The 19,754-nt window shown below is 38.8% G+C and overlaps 3 protein-coding genes across 5 annotated transcripts in view; 2 read left to right on the plus strand and 1 right to left on the minus strand.

Moving 5' to 3' along the window:
• The window catches only part of cracd (capping protein inhibiting regulator of actin dynamics), a 23,785-nt gene extending 16,177 nt beyond the window's left edge, over positions 1–7,608 (plus strand). For both annotated transcript variants that reach the window (XM_052586559.1, XM_052586558.1), the window contains exons 2-9: positions 457–625; positions 781–910; positions 1,178–1,339; positions 1,709–1,915; positions 2,039–4,343; positions 4,639–4,829; positions 5,126–5,285; positions 5,833–7,608. In XM_052586559.1, coding sequence (XP_052442519.1) covers positions 869–910; positions 1,178–1,339; positions 1,709–1,915; positions 2,039–4,343; positions 4,639–4,829; positions 5,126–5,285; positions 5,833–5,993 — 3,228 coding nt within the window. In that variant the 5' untranslated portion in view covers positions 457–625; positions 781–868 and the 3' untranslated portion in view covers positions 5,994–7,608. The remainder of the gene's footprint in view (positions 1–456; positions 626–780; positions 911–1,177; positions 1,340–1,708; positions 1,916–2,038; positions 4,344–4,638; positions 4,830–5,125; positions 5,286–5,832) is intronic.
• A 45-nt stretch (positions 7,609–7,653) lies between these two features.
• On the minus strand, positions 7,654–15,201 carry aasdh (aminoadipate-semialdehyde dehydrogenase). 2 transcript variants are annotated; one of them, XM_052586561.1, is made up of 15 exons: positions 14,796–15,201; positions 14,615–14,679; positions 14,370–14,490; positions 13,991–14,247; positions 13,610–13,802; positions 12,625–12,866; positions 12,309–12,415; positions 11,703–11,875; positions 11,278–11,593; positions 10,597–10,715; positions 9,474–10,338; positions 9,115–9,278; positions 8,817–8,942; positions 8,472–8,603; positions 7,654–8,238 (listed from the first exon to the last, which is right to left on the minus strand). In XM_052586561.1, the coding sequence occupies exons 1-15, from the start codon at positions 14,826–14,828 to the stop codon at positions 7,795–7,797; spliced, it is 3,357 nt and encodes a 1,118-aa protein (XP_052442521.1). In that variant the 5' UTR covers positions 14,829–15,201; the 3' UTR covers positions 7,654–7,794. The 2 variants fall into 2 exon arrangements, with proteins under 2 accessions (XP_052442521.1, XP_052442520.1); XM_052586560.1 differs by having other exon boundaries at positions 14,615–15,201.
• A 236-nt stretch (positions 15,202–15,437) lies between these two features.
• Positions 15,438–19,529, plus strand: LOC127984090 (uncharacterized). Its single transcript, XM_052586566.1, has 10 exons — positions 15,438–15,660; positions 15,816–15,882; positions 16,026–16,078; positions 16,336–16,366; positions 16,479–16,504; positions 16,586–16,661; positions 16,848–18,379; positions 18,525–18,558; positions 18,668–18,719; positions 19,296–19,529. The coding sequence occupies exons 1-10, from the start codon at positions 15,577–15,579 to the stop codon at positions 19,333–19,335; spliced, it is 1,995 nt and encodes a 664-aa protein (XP_052442526.1). The 5' UTR covers positions 15,438–15,576; the 3' UTR covers positions 19,336–19,529.
• The last annotated feature ends 225 nt before the right edge of the window (positions 19,530–19,754 follow it).

Here is a 19,754-nt window from a genome sequence, read left to right on the forward strand (position 1 = left end):
GGATTGCTATCTTCTTTTCATAATTGTAAATACATGATAAGTAGACCTAAATTTTTTTCAGTAAAGCATGTAAGCTCCTCTCTTCTCAAAGCAGTGTAACAACTCTATATTACTGACAATAGCTTTATATAAAATTGCTTCTTTAGCAGATGGCTTCTAATTGTTTGCCTCTTTTTTCTGTGATGCCTTTTTATGATCAATTGGCTTTATAGGACCTCGACATTCCCAATGTTTAAACAGGACATCTGGTGACCATAGTTATAAAAGCATGTCTCAGGACAAGGTCTTACCCCCAGTGTAACCTGATTCCAGAGGATCTGATTTATTCTGGTCCTCAATTTCACAATCATCAATTAAAAATGCTCACATTTTTGTACTAAATTAAACTGTATGGTTATTGCTACTTAACGTCTATTTATCACTTTTCTTTGCCCCTACTGACCCCATTTGTACCAGAGCGGGGACGGCAGAGCAAATTCCAACCATTCCGGCGTCTGTTTGGGAAGAAGAAAAGGAGGGAAGCAGAACGTGGGTTTGAGGGATCTGAACTTAAACCTAGCCATTCCACTGATGATGTTTGCAATGGGGTGGTCTCAGTTGAGGAAGATAATGACGAGTGTCTAAGGTAAAACTTTATAACCATTTTAGCTGGGTCTGCCTTTTTTAATATATACAAAATATATTTCGTTTATTTTAGATGAGTTTATTTGTTGAATTGAGTACTGAAAACATTAATAGAAATGTTTAAATTAAATGGTATTTTAATGTCTACGTTCAAAGGGAGTTAAACACCCTAGGGTCCAGAGCTTTTTCACATGAGAGTGTATTTATCCCAGAGGACTCAGAGAAGACATATCCAGGACAGACAATGTCCCAGGAGAACGTTTCAGACAAAGTTAGGAACATTCAGGTGAGACTTTTCAGACAAAATGTATAATTCAAAATGTTTATATGCACACAATTAAGTCTTGCACCAAACTTCACCAACACAATTTTCATATAAGCATTGCACTAAATGTTTACAATTTATTTTAGACTGTTTTATGTTGGAATCTTTGGGACTTAATGTTGGCTAATTCCTTACTTTTCTCTAATTTGACTAAAAAGGCAGCAAAAACAAACTAACAAACAAAAAAAGCAGCTTTTATTTTTTTACTCTCTATGCTTTTGTTGATAGAGGCAAATTGGACATAATATCAAATTTGGTCAGAGACCTCCTTCACTTAGAAAGAGTGAGGGAGATGAAGGTAGCTCAGATGAAGAAGAGGTACCACAAAGTCCACTGAAGGTTCTTGCTCAGGTGGAGAATGAGCCACCAGAGACCGAAGCCGAAGAAAAAGTGAGTTAATCTCAAATTATTTTCCACTACTTACATAAATGCTGTGTTAGTCAAAGTTTATATATTACCTTTGACCATTTATATTGACTGTTAAAAATAACAGCTTTTTTTTTTTGGAGAGTAATGTTATAAAACAGATTACCTCCCTTGCAAAAATGTACATTTATGCACTTGGCAGGCACTTTTATTGAAAGCAACTTTTAATGCATTCAAGATATACATTTTATCAGGAATTTTATTGTTGCGAATGGCATACACTAGTTAAGCTGTAGGAAAGTGTCAGACTGTGAATACATTGATTCCCCATACATATAACATGCTTCCTGCTCTGCAGTCACAAACATGTTTGTGTTTTTGCATTTAAATTAGGCTGGCAGCCATGACACGGTCCAGCACAAAACTCCAGTCAAATCCCCACGCACCAAGCGCCCACCTCCCCCTGGCACAATTGAGTCCATCAATCTTGATGCTGTCCCTCAGTCTGTCCCACGCTTGGACAACACTGCTGCCAAACATAAACTGTCTGTCAAACCGAAAAACCAGAGGGTGTCACGCAAACACCGAAGGTTCACACAGGTAAAAATAAATGTGTTCGTCAAAATGTAAATAGTGTCTATTGGTTTTAACTGTGTTTGTCCATGCAAAGTCAGTGGGCACAAACTCAAAGGCAATAACTTCTGTAAATGTAACATATTTCAGGAGTTTCATGAAGAGGATCTCTCTGAAATGCAAGAGGAATCTGAAACACAAAAAGACGAAGAAGTCTTTGATTTGTCAAGAGAGGACTATACCATTATCCATAGAAACAAAGAGGATTATGGACCCACTGAGAAATCGATGAGGCGACGATTTCACAAGGAGGAGCTTGAACACCTTGAGCTTCAGAGAAGGGAACAAGAGGAAGAGAGAAAGATGGAGGAACAAGGGAGGAGAATCGAGGAGCAGAGGCTAGAAGAGGAAATGCGGCGTAGTCAGGAAGAGGAAAGGCTGCAAAAGGAGGAAGAGGAGAGGAAGCAACGAGAGGAAGACGCAAGGAAAGAAAGGGAAGAGGAAGAAAGAAGGAGAAAAGAGGAAGAGCGAAAAAGGCAAGATGAAGAAAGAATGAGGAGAGAGGAAGAGGAAAGAAGAAGAGCAAAGGAGGAAAGAAGGCGGCATGAACTTGAGGTGGAGCGTCTTCATCTGGAAGAGGAAAGAAAAAGGGAGCAGGAGGAGAGAAGGAGAAAAGAGGAGGAAGAACAACGTAGGATTCAAGAGTTAGAGGAGAAACAGCAGAGAGAGGAAGAGCAACGTCTCCATGAGAAGGAAAGGAGCCGACAAGAGGAGGCTGAAAGGAAAAGACTAGAAGAGGAGGAGGAAAGAAAGAGGAAACAGAAAGAGGAGAAAACTGGGACTACTGACCCAGAATGGAAAAGAAAAGCAGAGGAAGTAAGATGGAAAGAGATGGAGGAGAGACAGAGACCCTTTACTTTCAAGGTCTCTTCAGGCGAGAAGCAGATACTATTCCAGAAGGTCAACCTCACTCCTGTTACTCCATCAACTGGTCAACAGGGTGAAACAACAGCTGAAACCAGGGAGGGAGCCAAAGCTTCTTCACCAGGATGCACAGATTCACCAACTTTGTCTTCATCTCTTTATGTCCCACATACTGCAATTCTTGTGACAGGAGCCCAACTTTGTGGAACCGCAGTCGATCTCGATCAGATCAAGGACACAGCCTGCAAGTCCCTTCTTGGCCTTTCAGAAGGCAAAAAGGCCATGGGCACTCCTCCAACCAAGAGCAGGTCTTCTCCAGATCGTAAATCTGGAAAAACAAAATCCTTATACGAGTCTTCCTTATCTGCAGACCATTCTAATGCTGCTGTCCTGGCAGAATGGGCAAGTATCCGATCCAAAATTTTTAAAGGTGCTGAGGACGGAAAATATCCAGAATACCCAGATCAGAGTCGCAGGCCAATAAGTGAGGATCTAAATACAGTGCCATTCTCTCACACCAACCTCAGGAAAACCATGTCAGCCAGTGCTAAGTTTTCAATAACTCCAGCTAGAAAGAAATTTGCTGATTCCAACAGGAACTCAGAGAGTTTTGGTCAGGAAGACAAAGAATGTGTGAAAATAGAATCACCATCTATGGAAACTCCCTCTGTCCAAAAATCAGAGTTGCCCTATTTAAATATCAAGATCCAGAACAGGGGAAGCAAAGTTGTCCGCATTGCAGATAGTGCTGAAGAATGCATGTTTGCCAAAGACCTCCCCTCCTTCCTTGTTCCCAGTCCGCCACATGGATCTCCCAGGTCACAGAGGTCCGAGACTGGATCCATAAGTCAGGCCGAATCAGAAGACTTGGACGCAAAGGATGAAGGGGATCAGAAGTATCAGAGTGGTGATGAGCCGCCCTCACCTTTTGGAATCAAGTTGAGAAGAACCAATTACTCTCTTCGCTTTCACAATGAGCAATCTGCAGAGAAGAGGAAAAAAAGGTACAGTGCAGGAGACAGTTTTGAAGGTGTCCCAGTGCCTCTCACCTCCATTGACCAAGATTCTGACACTTCTACACTCTCTGAAAAGTCTAGCCCTGTTTCTCCGCAACAAGATATTACCGGATTTCGAACCGCTGCAGCACCCAGTAAAGAATCTCGAAGTAAGTTTAGCAGAAATACTCTCTCTTTGGCACGCACTGAAGGTGACAACTTTGTCCCCAAGCCTCCACTCTACCAAAAACCAGCTACCTCCCCCAAACCATCTGAAGGTGCCACACCTCCTCCCTCTCCTCTCCCGAAACCTGGCCGTAGGACTTCGGGGGACATGATTTTACAAAGGACAGGGCAAGCAGAACTGGTGGAAACTGAGCAGAACAGTGATCATAAGGAAGAAGTTGCAGCATCTCTACCATCCCAGAAAAGCAGACAAGGAGATGAGGAGCTAAAAGAAAAGAAGTCATTTTTTCCATCCATTAGCATCCCATGGAGAGAAAAAACAGATCGCAGGACAGAACTCATTAAAAAAGGTTTGAAATACTCAAGCACTGTAGAGCTATAATTGTATCTTCACAAATATTATAATGCTTGCGACGCATCAATTTATTTATACTGTGTTTTAGGTTCAGAAAGGTAGTAAGGACATTGTAAAAATAGTGACATCAGTGGTTCAACCCTAATTTTATGAAGCGACAAGAATACTTTGATGAACTATCTATTTAATGCTATTCTTGTAGACAGTACAACGGAGTAGTAGAAGACTCTAAAATGCCTTCTAGTCTTGCTAGTCAATTTGACACCTTCTGGATTTCTTCTCCTTCACAGAAAAACCCTCTCTGCAGGCCAGGCACTCTCTGGACAGCTCACGGACACAGGAGAAAGAGACTGGACCACTTTGGATCACTCTGGCACTGCAAAAACAGAAAGGCTTCAGAGAACAACAGCAAAACCGAGATGATAGGAGGAGCCAGAGAGAAGCTAAGCTGGCTGAGAAACAGGCTAAGGGCAGAGATAGTGTATGTATACATTATCAATATAATCACAGTCTATTATCATTAACTAGCTACACTGTTAGTACTATATGTAAAATTTTATTAACAGTGAGTTTTAACCAGCTGTAATCTAATATAATGCAAAAGCAGTAACAGCTTTCCCTTTTACATCAATTTTACCAGCCATGATAAGTAGCATTCTATTGATCACTTGTTTTCTACTTCTGTGGTGCTGTGCTGGGTAACCTCGACCTTTAGGAGATCTTGTTGATCCAGAATCTTGCTCCTTGCTACAATATGGTGTTGTTTGTTTCTGAAAGGCTGGAATGGTCAGTCCGACAGAGGATAAGGGCAGTGGAAGTTCCAGCGCTCCAAAACCTCAAACAACAGATGAGAATAAGAGACCAGACACACTCCTGGCCCGTTTTGAACGACGTGACAACTTGAAGAAAGCCAATACCTTGCCCAGTTCAGTCACAGGTAAAAAAAAATAAATACAAAAAAATAAAAAAATATATATATGATTAAAAGATTAGTTCACTTCCAGAAAAACTATTTCCTGATAATTTACTCGACCTCAATTTGGGTTTTCAACCCATAGGCCACCATTTAAATCCACTATATGGAGAAAAATCCTGGAACGTTTTCCTCAGAAACTTTAATTTCTTTTTGACTAAAGAAAGAATGACATGAAAATCTTGGATGACATGGTGGTGAGTCAATCATCAGGAATTTTTATTCTGGAAGTGAACTAATTCTTTAAATTTCTAATCCTTAAAATTCTTTAGTAGCTGTATACTAGGGTTGTTTTTGGTAACTTTGTGTCTTACGCTCGGATGTTATTTAAGCTTTGTTATTTCTTTCATATACATTCCCCTAGCTGAAATGCAACTGACATCAGAGTGAGATTTAGACATGGTTCCCATTATGATGTGGTGCTTTTAAAACTAAGACATCTAACCACCACAAAAACATAAAAGAGCCATCTCTCAGTCTTTATAGTGATTTTCTTTCTTTCTTTTGACAGTTGAAATTACAGACTCTACACCATCGCCGCCAGCAACAAAAGATGTGACAAAGCGCTTCCCTCCTGGTGACACTTCCCAGGTTTCTACTGAGCCTGCGTGGCTTGCCCTAGCAAAGCGTAAGGCCAAAGCCTGGAGTGACTGCCCTCAGATCATCAAGTGATCCATTGCTGCTGACCAGTGAAAAAGCAAATAAGTCATCTCCTTCATCCACAACTTTAGCCATCACAGCACCCCAGCTCACCTCTTGCTCTGAAAAAAAGTCTATAATTTACTTTCTAGCATTTCAGAATATTTGGTATTTTAGTGACAAAATACTGTACCAATATTCAGATTCACTAAGGATAAACAATTATTATCATACCCATATTACCCTCATATTATCAACCCACCGGTCTGGTTTTCAAAATACTGGATTATTGCAACAACATGCATCAAAATAATATTTACTAATTTGTGTCACAGCCAATCAACCAAGCATATAATCTTCAGAGAAGTTGCAGCCCTTCATATCTTTGAAGTCGCCAGTGGTTAACAGTGTATATACACTATGCATGCCAAACTTTTGAATATTACTAAAACAATATGAGTATTTCACATTACGTACAAATGTAACATTTCAAGTATAACAGGAAGGTGTGTTATTGCTTTGGTGATAAATCTGGGAAGCAATTCAAGGGCTAATAATAACACAGCTGATGAAACCTTCACAAATTCCACTCCTGGCTCCCACAAGCATGTAAATCAGAGAAACGGCTGTGCAATTTAAACATTTTTCCCTCCATGTATTCCAGTTGACACTCATAGACCTTGCTGATGGACAGACGTTGTCACTTTTTTATTTCTTAACTTATTATATTTGATATCTTGGCAAAGTAAAAAGATCTTCACTGTGTCCGTGACAACTGTGAGTACTTTCATTTTAACTATTGTTAAAACTCATCATGATTATGACACGTCAGCACTGTTTACTCATGTAATTAACTAACAATTAATTAAGTTTCCATGACATCATAGTATATATGCACTTGAGCCGTGCTGTCAGTTGATCAAAAATCTACTTCTTGCAGTGTCTATACCCGCCTGTTTCTGTAGAACTGGTCGCCTGGGATCTGCCTGCTTGCTGTAACATAAACAATGCTATCCTGGCGTAGAGTGTGCTAGCATCTCTTTTACCACTAATGAGCAAAACCTGCATCACGGCTAAGTCATAGGAGATCAGTGTTTCAAATGCAACGTCCCAGTGTGGAGGGGAGTAGGAACAAGAAGTCTAGCTAATGGAAATATCCTTTAGAAAAAAGAAAGCATTACTAGTGAGAGAACGAATGGACTAATAAATGGACATCACCTCTATGTCCTTGAATAAGGCAGCTAACCCCAGATCGCTCAAGGGAGGATTGTCCTTGTAGGTGAAGTTGCTTTGGATAAAAGGGGTCTGCTAAATAATGGTTATTAAACGGAAGCCTTGATCTCTCAGCAGAGCCACTGACTCCACTATCTAATGTAATGTTGTACGTATGTAATGTATGTAGGTATGTATAGAAGTGAAATGAAGCGGACTGTAGTCCTTTGGAGATCTCCTGAACTGCAGTCGGGTCAATTTGTTTTTACATTGGTCGTGTGCAATAGTGTAGCGTAAACAGTGTTGTATGTGATATAAAACAAAAAGTTTGTTGATAATTGCACTTTTTTTTGTTCCACTTTAGAAAAATCCATTGCAGAAAAAGTGACGCATATGTTATGAAATATGTGGAAAGAATTAAAGGAAGCTGTTTGAACTCGTTGTACTGAAACTCCTTTTTTTGCACAAAAACGAACATGAACATGAATGCTAAAATCATTTATGTATTTTGCAAGATATATGTACATATAATACATACTGGATATATCCATATATTTTTTAAATAGGCGCTTTTGGGAGTCACCCATAAAAATATATTTATCTAGTTGCATATTGTGATTAATCACTGTTTGGTCAGTTCTAGACAGTAAACATAATCATTGCGACATCCCACCACTAACTTGTGCCCCCATACAACAGGAGAGGAGAAAAGCTCGCCCGGCAAAGACAAGCTGGCCTTCAGTGTGCCGGTTTCTCCATCTAAAATCCACACCTTTCCATCAGTGGAGCACACAGCCACTAGTGTCCTCAACCCCCATGGATCACCATCAAACACAAAGGGAGTTGAGAACACCTTGCCTGTGGTCTGAAACTGCCACAGTAATGATCCGTTATCACCATTTATACAGTATACGTGACCGTCATGTGACCCACATGTGACTGTGTGATTGGATAATGTTGATACGCTTCTCTTGGGTGTTGTAGAAACCTGAAGATTAGTCCAAAATGTCAATGAGGAAATGCATGGCGATGAGAAGATTGGTCCATTAGTGGAGAATTCCCATAACTGCAAAATAATGAAACAAAAATCAAATATCTCATAATCAATGGAGGCATTCTCATAATCATATGTAATTAAAGAAGATTAAAGGAATATTGCAATAAGCCTCTTTTTAATTCACTAAAAAAAGGTTTGAAAAATGAGTGCAATATACATAGAATAAATTTTTTTAATCCCGATTGAAGTCATGTATATTTAATTTATCATCTCTTAGAGCAACTTTTCCTTTTTCCTCACACCGTATCTCCAGTATGGCTTATTCCAATAATTTGTCCATTTACTGAACCAATGAAGACAGAGGAATCAGAGCAGCAGGGAGATGAGAAAAACGGGACACTGCTGGAATATGTCCACAAGAGTTTTCCACTGTCCTAGACAGACAATTAATGGAAGAGAAACAAGAGAAATCTTAGCCTTTAAACATGACTTCTGATCCTACAGTATAAATTCAATTCTTCAGAATTTTCATATCAGAGAAGTTGGTTTACAAGCTTTGAAACTTGAACACTCAAATACTATATAAATATATAAAATATAAAATAATCTATCTTTTTCACTCTTATGAAGCTAAAACATTTACTTACTGGATCAAGACAGTGCAGATTCCCTCCCAGAGTACTACAGTATAACTGTCTAAGAGACGAGTGGATGCAAGGGGATGAAAATACTGCACCTCCACCACAATAGTGCTGCCAGATACAAGTTTTAGCCTGGGAGAATTAGAGACAAAACAAAATACTTAAATTATGAAAACTGGAAATATAAAAAGAATTATATAAATGCGAATTAACACTATAACAGTATATTCATAATACTAAAACAACACTGATTAGCACTACAGAAATATAATGAAACAAAATTAGTATTTCTCATGTATATTACCAGTGGGTCTAATGCATAAACAAAGCCATCGTGGGACCCTGTGAACATCAGCCCAGTTTTAGGGTCTAAAGTTGGGGAACATTTCACCACATCCCCAGTCTCAAACGTCCACACAGTGTCCCCACAGGAAACATCCAGGAAATATATCTGTCTGTCATAGCAGCCTGAGAAAAAGGGTCAAACTCGGGTAAAAAATGTAGAGGACAAATAAATTGATGTAGAAATTTAACCCTGAAATCCTTTAGGTTCTGCTTTTAGTCAAAACCCCCCATATTCGAGCTAACGCAGTAACAACCTTATTACAAACACACTAGTTCCCTTAATTCAATGAAGCATTCCTTTTTAATTTAAGTACGAACCAACTGCTACAAGGCTTCCACATTTGGAAATGGCAGCTGAAGACTCCAGTCGATCCCCGAGGATACGCTCCCAGATGACCTCTCCATTGGACAGGTCAAGAGCCTGCAGTCTGTGCGAGTGAGAGCCAATGAACACAGTGGTCCTGTCAGGACCCACCAGCAGCACTGGAGAGGCGTCCACACACCTGCCTGTGTCTGAGCTCCAGAGGACCCGCAGGCCCAGCAGCAGGACATCGGAACAGTCTTCTCCTGAACCTTCACCTGCGCTCTTACTGACAGGTAACATTTCAGTAACTTCTTGAGGAACATGGCGTTCTGTGAGCCTTTTAGTAGCAGGATTTTCCTGAGATATATTATGAAGTTCATGTGAGGGATTAGATATTAAACTGCCTTCAGAAGTACTTGTCATCGTACGCTTGCTCCTGTTTGTCCCTAGTGCATCTGAAAAGTTTTTCTCTTGCATCTTCCCAAAACAACCCCAATCAATAACCTCACCAGCTCGTCTCACAACTACAAATCCCGTAGTCCTTCTCACTGAGGGAACTACAAAACCCATTGTGCTTTCTGTAGCATTGCCTGTGCTCATTTCCTTCTGTTGTCTTTTGGGTGAAACTAAAGAGCCTGAATCATCCAGCATTCTCTTCTTTGATGTCTGGATTGCTTTGTTATGCGTTTCTGTCAAGACGTGACTAACCACATCTGAGAAAGGGCCATCTAATATGACCTCCAGCAGGCCCACAGAGGTTGTTCCCATGGCAACAGTGATCTCATCACAGAGACGCAGGGCCTGAAGGGAGTCTCCTCCACTTAACATGAAGTGTGCATCTTCCTCAACCATCACATCACTTTGCAGGCCAAGACATTCCTAGTATACACAGACAAACACACAGTGGCAGATTCACTCAGCAGGCAATGGGAAAGATATTATTTAAGAAATACCTCCATGTGTCAAACAATAAGAATGGTAACACTTAAGTATAGGGACCAATTCTAACTATTTATTAATACTTACAGGAAAAAGTCGTAGCTAATAGTTAATTAGTAGCGAGAATGGGACCTTAAAATAAAGTGTCACCATTAGGAATTGTATATTTTGTGCAACAAGAGTAAATCGTATTTATACCTTCCATAGGGTCTGTAACTTCATTCTCACAGATTCAATGTCTTTCCATACAGTTTGTGTATTTATATCTTGTTTTTGAGTGTCACACATCCTCATCAATTCGTCAATGGCTACTTTACCTAAAAATACATGCAACAGGAATGTAAAAATGACTGAAATCTATGACCACAATAAAAACACAATCACAGAAATGCCAAAGCTTAGTGAAAATAAAAGGGAAAATGTCTAATGATAATAATATTTTAGTACATAGTCTACTTTTATTAAGCCTTTTATGTTTTATTGCTTTAAAAGGACAGTTTTAATAATATTATACTTGTGAACAAAATGTATATAAAAACATACATATATTAATTTTTATTTTTGTATATAATAATGTATAATTAAAAAGAGGATGAATGCATATATGGTGAGCAGCATAAAAGCTTAATTTACATTTTTATATAAATTAAATACATTTTGAATGGTGGACATGAATTAAACTATTCGTGGTACTTCAAAGGACAATAACTATAACAAACGCAATAAAGATATGGTTTTTAAAATCACTCTAAATTTATAAGAATAGCAGAGTTCACACCAAAACTATAACAGCAAACTCTAATATAATTATTGTTACAGTTATCTTTATAGTTTTCGTTGTTAGTATGGACAGGCCTTCAGAGGATGGCGCTCACTTGCCATGAGGGGTGAGTGGAAGAGCAGGGATGAAGAATATCATGTCTGGGATGCTGTGACTGGCCAAAAGCTGGGATAACCTCTGGCGAATCTCTCCTTCAGTAACCCTGAGTGAGGGGGAGCTGGAGTTTCTTGAGATGTCGACAGTGGTGAGGTCTTCAGAGGACTCTGTAGATTGTTGGAAAGGTTTTTGATGAGGAAATTCAGAGGATGAAAGGGTTCCTGGTTGACCTGATGTGAGCACTATAAATGCCAGCAGCCTGTCACCCTCACTCAGGCTCACTGCACACGCCTCCACCTGAGGCAAATCCTCAATGATCTGAGCACAGAAAGAAATCATTACATAAGAACATATATGCACCTTTAATATTCTTACATTTTGTTTTAAACACATGCCAAAGTTGTTACATTACACATTTATCACCTACCTGCTGCAAGGCATCTAGGTGTACCCTCTGACCAAAGCGTTTGATGAGCCGATCCTTCCTGCCCAGGAAACACAACTGGGAATCACGCACCTGCACCCAGTCACCTGTAGCACGCATTGTTCCCTCGACTACGGTTTCTTCATCATCAAGAAGACACACCCTCTCTTGACCACCTAAATAAAATCAGAAAAACTCACTGTGCAAACACAAAAACTAGCAAAACAACAACCGAATGTCAAAGTACACTAACATTTACAAGTTTGTGGTCAGTAGGATTTTAAATAACAATAAAGAGGTTTATAATGCTACAAACAAAATACATTTAAATTAAATCATGCTCTTTTTGAACTTTCTTCTCATCATAGAATCCAGAAACAAATTTATCCCCAAAATATTAATCAGTATGGCTGTTTTCAACATTGCAAATATGCAAATGAGAATTATTTCTGAAGGTTCATGGGACTGAAAATTCAGCTTTAACGTCACAGGAATAAATTATATTTCAAAATATATTAAAATTGAAAACCGCTATTAAAATCTTTAAAATATATTTCATGAATTTACTGTATCTGTTTTTTTTTACTCTTTCAGACACTTGTATCATACCAATGAACAGCTGTCCTTCTCCTTCAGTGATGAGACGTCCTGTTTCATCTCTCACCTCCATTACAGTATCCAACATCGGCTCTCCAAGGGGCACAGATTGATCAGTTCTTTAAAATAATACATACGATACATAAACAATTCATTAATTCAATAATTTAGCATGACTTTTTATGTCAATTCAAAATAAAGCAGTGGACTTTGAGAAATTGATATGACTGTTTTTTGTGGCTGATGTGTCTTTACTAGAGTGTTATTATTATTTAATTATTAATTATTAGTATACTTGTCATTTTATTAGTTTCTGCACGTCACTCACACGTCCTCCGAGCACAGGTGTTTGTCTGGGACTTTGTAACAACTTGCCCAGCAAGAAACTTCTGTGGTGCCGTAAAGATTACAGATGTGTGTGCCATTGCCTTCCTGTCTCCAGCTCTTGAGAATACTTAGAGATGGACATGGCTCTCCTCCAAAAGCCAATAACCGCAGGGGTGAATTAGCACTAAGCAGCTCCTCCTGAAGGATACGCCTTCCAAAGCGCCTCACAAGAGTGGGAGTGGCCTGGACAAGAATTCAAAGTCAATTATAATATTTTAGTATAGAACAGTACTTTATTTTGTGTATGTCATCTCACACTTTACTGTCACCTATTGGTGTGGAGGAAGCATTGCATAAGAGGTTTCAGCCATAAATGCTAATGGCAGAAAAATGCTATTCATGGTCAGCCATTATTAACCACACTGCACATGGTCCAATGATGTCACATGGGCTATTTTAATAATATCCTTACAATGTTTCATTGCCATGAATGTGGTAGTTCCCATGCTGTGTAAATGCATGGTCAGAAAGCTCTCAGATTTCATCAAAAATATCTTAATCTGTGCTCCAAAGATTAACAAAGCTTTTATGAGTTTAAACATCATAAGGGTGAGTAATTAATAACAGATCTTTAATTTTTGGGTGAAGTACCCTTTAAGGACTGGAGTGTGAAATGAAATTCTGAGTGATGCAAAATATGTTACAGTAAAATATTGAAAACAAATTGTTGGTGTATGTAGATAAATTAACAAATGCCAAAGAACACTCTCATTATCTCTGTAATCTGCATAATGCAGAGGTTTCAGCTCACTACACCCACTACCAATGTTGATTACAGCACCATCTCCACCGCAGCGTGTACGCATTCGTGACAAAGATAAATAGACAGATGAAGTGATTTGATAATTAAAATCTCTAATTGGGAAAGGCTGTCACAAAAAGTAATCTGTCCCACGACTGACGGTTCGGTAAGGAATTGTACTTGCCTGTAAGACTGTTGTTTTGTTTCGTTTAAAAAGCACATTTGCAAGTCTGCGTGGCATCTTTTTAACAGCTGAGGGGACAATTAGGAGACACGCTCCCGAGGACAGGGCCAAAAACACCTCCACCACAGAGGGGTCAAAGGTTAACGGAGAAGACAGTAATACAACATCTTCTGCAGTCATCTTAAAGACAGATCTGTTGATCAAAAAAAAAAAAAAAGATTTATTCCGTTTTATTAATTCTATCCTCCAATTTCAACAATATTTTTGCTATAGCTATCAGGTAAATAAGTGAATGCATTAAGACCACATTGTCATACATTCAAGTAAAGATAAACTACATAATAAATACACATTTGAACTAAAGGTTTAATGCGTTCTTACCTTAAATGTGTAATATTAGGCACAATACACCTGTGTGGGACCTTCACTATTTTTGGAAGCCCTGTTGTTCCGGATGTGTGCAAAACATAAGCCAAAGGCTCCCTCTGTTGGATGTCTTTGGTCATAGCAGAGCCCAGATCGGACATTTGAATGTTCGAGTCCTGTCCACGTTGTATTTTTATCAATGTGAGCCCATGTGAAGACAATGTTATACATATTTCCAGGGATAGCAGGTTGGAAAATGCACTCTGAAAATGCTGTTGGTTATGAAACAACAATATAAGCAATGATATATATAATGACTAGTTAATATAATATAATATAATATAATATAATATAATATAATATAATATAATATCATATAATATAATATACCTACATTAAGCAGTTCGTTCTGTATTAAACAGTAGTCCAGCCTGCACTTGTTTATCATCCTCAGGTTGCACAAAGGTGGTGATGCAGGATCAAGAGGTACATATGCAGCAGGAAACTGCTGAATACTGTTCAGAAAAGAAAACATTTTAATTATATGCACTAAACTACAAAACGTGTTAAGTGTGATAATTAGATACTCGAATAACTCGGTAGTCGTGCAACACACACTGACTGCATAAGTAATCGTACCCAACAATCCAGACAGGAAGGAGGACATCTGCATGACAGAAAAGCCCTATAGTACCATCATGTTGCTGGACAGAGGTGCGCAAATGTCCAGTTAATTCATTTGCGAGGGAAATAACTTCATCATATGTCAAACAGACTCGCGCTGCAATGCTGCTGTCGAACGCGACAGCTGTTTTATTACCATGAGCAAGCGCTGCCTCGTGCACCAATTCATGAAGCAATTTTGCTGTCATATCTGAGCGAAAATTATACTAAATCATAATATGATAAATTACAACATAATTTTTCCATCTATTCCCATCCGTTTAGTAGCCCCTGTTTATCAACTACCCATAACCAATTCATGAACGAATTTGAGTCGAATGCTTTTTGAACCGGTTCACAAAGGTTTGAATCGTTCACGAATCAAACTGAATGGAGCCATTTTTTTCTGTCTAAACTGTTCTCTTTTGCTGTTCTCTGTTCAGCTGTTCTCATCGTAAACATCGATTTTTTTTCGGACAAAATATGTAATTTTTAAAAAATTATTTTATGTAAAAGTAAAGTATATTTAAGTTCCAAATTACGTTATGTACTAAATCATGTCTACAGCAAGTATCTAGGGCACAAGATAATATAACACTTTTTTTTTTAAAAAACGTAATCGCAAAAAATAGAAGTAAACAGTAATTTGTGGCTATAAAATGGAAGAGAACCACATGAACAAAGAATCTCTTTTGTGACTGCTTTTTTTAAAACGAACTGTTCAAAAGAACCGATTCGTGGAAATGACTCGTACACCCCATTTGACAAATTCGCGCTTTAAGATGACGTTTCATGATGCTTGAAAGAACGTCCAATCACAGCTCGATTTTTTTACTCGCGGACATTTTTGAAAGACCAGGCGAGCCGCTGGCAAAGTGCAAAATCTCAATTTATGTTGGCCAAATAAATTGTTTTGCAATCGATTTTGTTAATGCAACATGTCTGCTAAACCTTCATATGCAGATCAATTCAAGAGAAATGACGACGTGTTCAGAAACACGATGGAAGCTATTTTTCAGAAGGTATGTAAGAGAGTTAACGTTACAGCAAACGTATGACCGTTTAAAGTCCATGTACTGGCGCATGTCTTACCGAGTAGAGTGTTATGTTTCTAAACTAGAGAATCCATGTAGTAACATGTAGCTTTAACAGAACATGTTTATTGCGTCCTTTATAGTATTCTAGTCTAAAAGATCCTGGGATAGACGTCTGTCTGAAAACAATGACCTGCAGGACTAATAGAGGTAACTTAAGCCAAAATATCGAAATTAAAAACTAATATCGAAGCATTTGCTGCTGTGAATTAGTTTAAAAATGAAAAGAAATGTTGTGTTGTTTTCAACCAAAACATTCAGATTGTTTCAGTATTATGTGACTAACATTACAGGTTCTGTGCCCATTGGCAGTGCAGAGGGAGAACGTGAGCTGGAAGCATTAAAGGTGAGAGACATAAATATAATCTAGAAAAGCATATCTAGAGGAATCTTTTCTGAAATATTTAGATTTTATTTAATAATCATGGACATAATAAATTCCTGCTGTAAATAAGAAGTTGGTGTTCTTCAATGGTATGAAATAAAGATAATATGAGTAATACACAATTAGCGTTGACCCAAAATGTGAGCGTTTTTTCTTAGCATAGCAATGATTGTATTATTTATTACATATTTATTACATTATTATTTTCTTATATGCAGACTCGAGTTAAAGCAGATTATTCAGTGAGGGGTAAGGAAAATAATTTTTTAATTTATTTTGGGTAATTTATATCAGTTTTTTTTAGTTTAATACCATATGTTCTCATTTATCATGCTTAATCTTTTTGTCTTTTATTTTATAGAGTTTGAGGACCAGGAAAATGATCAGGTAGTAAAAAGAAAATTAATAGATTGTAAAAAAGCGTAAAAAGAAAAAGATGTTTTACTTATATTTAGTTTTTCCCACCAGTTTCAGATGGATGTGTCAGCAGTCACTGAGGATGATCTTAATGGCTCAAGTCGAAAGGAAAACGGAGAAAATCTGGGTAAGCAATATTTATATAAATGTAAAACAAATTAACCCTGCAAAGGAATGTACCTAGCACAAAATAAACATTTCAGTTAGTATTTCTGTGTCATTTACAGTCAAATATTTATGAACTACACACCGTATGCTCTTAAGTTCATATATGAGCTGACATCAAAGTCATGTCTCAATGATAATCTTTTAGGGCACGGAGGTGAATCATTCCTCCTCTCTATGATTCTGAATAACACATCTCCAGAATCTCAGTGGGCTGAGCGATCTCCAACTGAAGAAGAGGATGAAGAGCTGGAGAAAACCCTGAGCAGCCATGGCAGTACCCTCCTTGATGTCTATCCCAGCATGCTCAACCAGATCGGAGAAGCGTACCGGCGACAGCACATGACTGATACTGCGAGGGCCGTGATGCAGAAGTACCGCCGAAAACATTGGCAAGCCGGCCTGACGCATCGCAACACATCCTTTAAGAACAGACACAACTGCACTCTCAACAAAACAACAGAGATCTCATTTACCAGTCAAAGTCCAGTTCAAAGAAACATTAGCAACTGTTTCAAGAGCAGCGACAAACCAAGGTCTTCGCCACTCAAAAATTCATCCTGCGAGGAAAGTGCCTGTTTTTACTCACCCAGGAGGAACAGCGCAGACGTGAGCGGTGTGAAGGATGAGTGTCCATGGACTGATTTGGATTTAACCAGTAAAACTGCTCGTGTGATTGACTTGTCCACACCTCCACATTCAGGTTCCCCTTCATTTAGTGACCAATCTCCAGATCTGGACCAAACCTATGATGTTGGACCAACATCCCATTCTGTTCCAGCCTCATCGGTCCTTAGTTCTCCACCACGAAGCAGAGCAGATCTGTCTCTAATTGACCAGAGAGGAATATCAGTCACCTCCCAACCTTCCTCATGGGACAAAGACTGTTTCAGGGACCGCATACATTCTCCTGTCCCCTCCCCTCAGCGCGGTCTCATTAGTGTTTTGTCTCCTAGTGGGAAAAGTAGCTTCAGACCTAGTGTGCTGAACATGGAAAGGCAATTAAATACATCAGCAAGTCCTAATCGAAGGTCTCCTGTCCAGCATCCGTCTCATTCTGAGGTCCTCAGATCTCCTTATGGTGTCAAACAGGTGCCGTTGTCCTCACCCTGGCGGTCTGTTTATGACCACCCTGACCAAAGCTCATCCAAGGTGGAGAAACCATCACGTTTAACTCAATCCGACCGTCATCGCTCTCTTTCTGGCCCCCAGTCCACTCACTCATTCAGCGAACCGCAGATTGATGCACAGTTCAGAAAGCTGTATCACCACTTCATCTGTCATGGCACATCATCACCGTGTGCTTCCACCCAGTGTCATTTGTGTGAGAGACACATGAAGGAGACACCCCAAAGCCCCAGCTTTTCCTCTTCCAGCATGTCTGCTCTTGCTCTGACACCCCTGAGGGCCAAGCTCAAGAAACGCCATCGTCAACCTGAAGTGGAAGAGTCTCTCCGATTCAAACGCTTCCGAGAGAGTCGTTCTCCACTTAAACATCTCCAGCTGAGAGACCAGTGTATAAGCCACGGCATGTCAGAACCTACTGAAGACGAACACAACTGGGATAGAGCCGTCCTGCTGCAGTGCCCCAGTCCACGGTTCCTCAGGGGCACCGGAAACCTCAGGAGAATCAGGGAGGCCAATTTAAGCATGCAAATGAACCCACATGCTTTGTCTAGGGTAAGAGCATTATTGATTTCAAATTTCCATTCAAGTTTTTGATCTAATATTTAATTCATTTTAATGGCATTTCAGGATTTTTAAGTTGAAGAAAAACAAGATTTATTTATGCAGTAAAACAATGGTTTCTCCACTTGCTTTGCAGAGAGATGCCCCAAGCAGAGTCTATCTTGTGGAGGGTTTGTAGCCACATTTTAATTTCTTAAAAAACTTGCTCTGCATCATCAAGGCCTCTGTTTCTTGCTCACAGATATTACATGTTAACTTACCAACATTTTATTTCAACAGCTGTGTCACCCATGAGACGGTTTAGTCAGGGTGCCTCTCCACTCTCTCCTAGGTAATTGGAGCACAAAATCCTGTCAGTTAATTTATTACAGATTTCATTTAAACTAGTTCATATGACTTTTTCTATGGATGTACCAAAATAAAAATTCTGTCTCCTGAAGTTGAGATTAAAATGTTGTTTACACCTATTTTGCGTAAATAAAACTAAATTTAATTAAAAATGTATAACTTTAAAAGCTCAATTTGCCCATTACAACACATGTACAATAATAAAATACATTTAACAGTTTTATCCAATCATTGTTTTAAAGATGAACTTTTAGAGTAAAAATGGGTAAAATAAGCACACACGTGTTAATAAAAATCTCCAATACTGGGCTGCATTTCCCAAAAGCATCGTAAGCTTAAGTAAATCGTAGACCCATTGAAACCAATGGAGCTATGATCAACTTAGGCTTACGATGCTTTTGGGAGACAGTCCTGGCCAATAACCAACATGGTAATAATATATTGTGCATTCCTAAATTTTTTTAGTTTTTCCTGAAATATGAAGATTTGTGTTTGTTACTTGAGAATGATAAGATATTCTTTGAGTCTGGCATTGTGACTAAGATTGTGTTTTCTTCAGTCTCTCCAGGAGGCGACTGCAGTACAGTTTTCTGCAGTGATGAGCTTTCCTGCACGCATCTCACAGCCTGCCTGATAACCCTTGCGGGATAAACAATATATTGTGACTATATTAACTTTACCCTACTGAAAAAACATGGGATGACATCTGGGTGTAGATATGTTTGTCTGTAAATAATGTAAAGTCAAACGTTTTTTCAACAATTTTTTTAATAAACAATTGTTCATTTCACAATCAGAGTTTCATTTTGTGCGTTCTTGAGGACTAACAGAAAAGCAAGATAATCTGTTTCTGTAAGAATGGCTGCTAATGCTCATAGTGATTCAAAACGTGATCAAAAGTTAGAGTAATGTTGAGAAGGTTACATGGATACTGAAACGGATCTAATAAAACAGTTCCGACATTTACAAGATAGTGTTTTCACTAGACAAGAATCTTAACCATACCAGTGGTTTGATA

This window comes from Carassius gibelio, chromosome B20 (genome assembly GCF_023724105.1).
Source record: "Carassius gibelio isolate Cgi1373 ecotype wild population from Czech Republic chromosome B20, carGib1.2-hapl.c, whole genome shotgun sequence".
Taxonomy (NCBI): domain Eukaryota; kingdom Metazoa; phylum Chordata; class Actinopteri; order Cypriniformes; family Cyprinidae; genus Carassius; species Carassius gibelio.

Coding starts and splice junctions, on each gene's coding strand:
- aasdh (XM_052586560.1), bottom strand. CDS start 14,847: ATGACAGCAAAATTGCTTCATGAATTGGTGCACGAGGCAGCGCTTGCT. Junction 14,491..14,614: donor CTTCCTGTCTGGATTGTTGG/GTACGATTACTT, acceptor TTTTCTGAACAG/TATTCAGCAGTTTCCTGCTG. Junction 9,279..9,473: donor TGGAAGCCTTGTAGCAGTTG/GTTCGTACTTAA, acceptor CCTTTTTCTCAG/GCTGCTATGACAGACAGATA.
- LOC127984090 (XM_052586566.1), top strand. CDS start 15,577: ATGTCTGCTAAACCTTCATATGCAGATCAATTCAAGAGAAATGACGAC. Junction 15,661..15,815: donor TGGAAGCTATTTTTCAGAAG/GTATGTAAGAGA, acceptor CGTCCTTTATAG/TATTCTAGTCTAAAAGATCC. Junction 18,720..19,295: donor GCCTCTCCACTCTCTCCTAG/GTAATTGGAGCA, acceptor TGTTTTCTTCAG/TCTCTCCAGGAGGCGACTGC.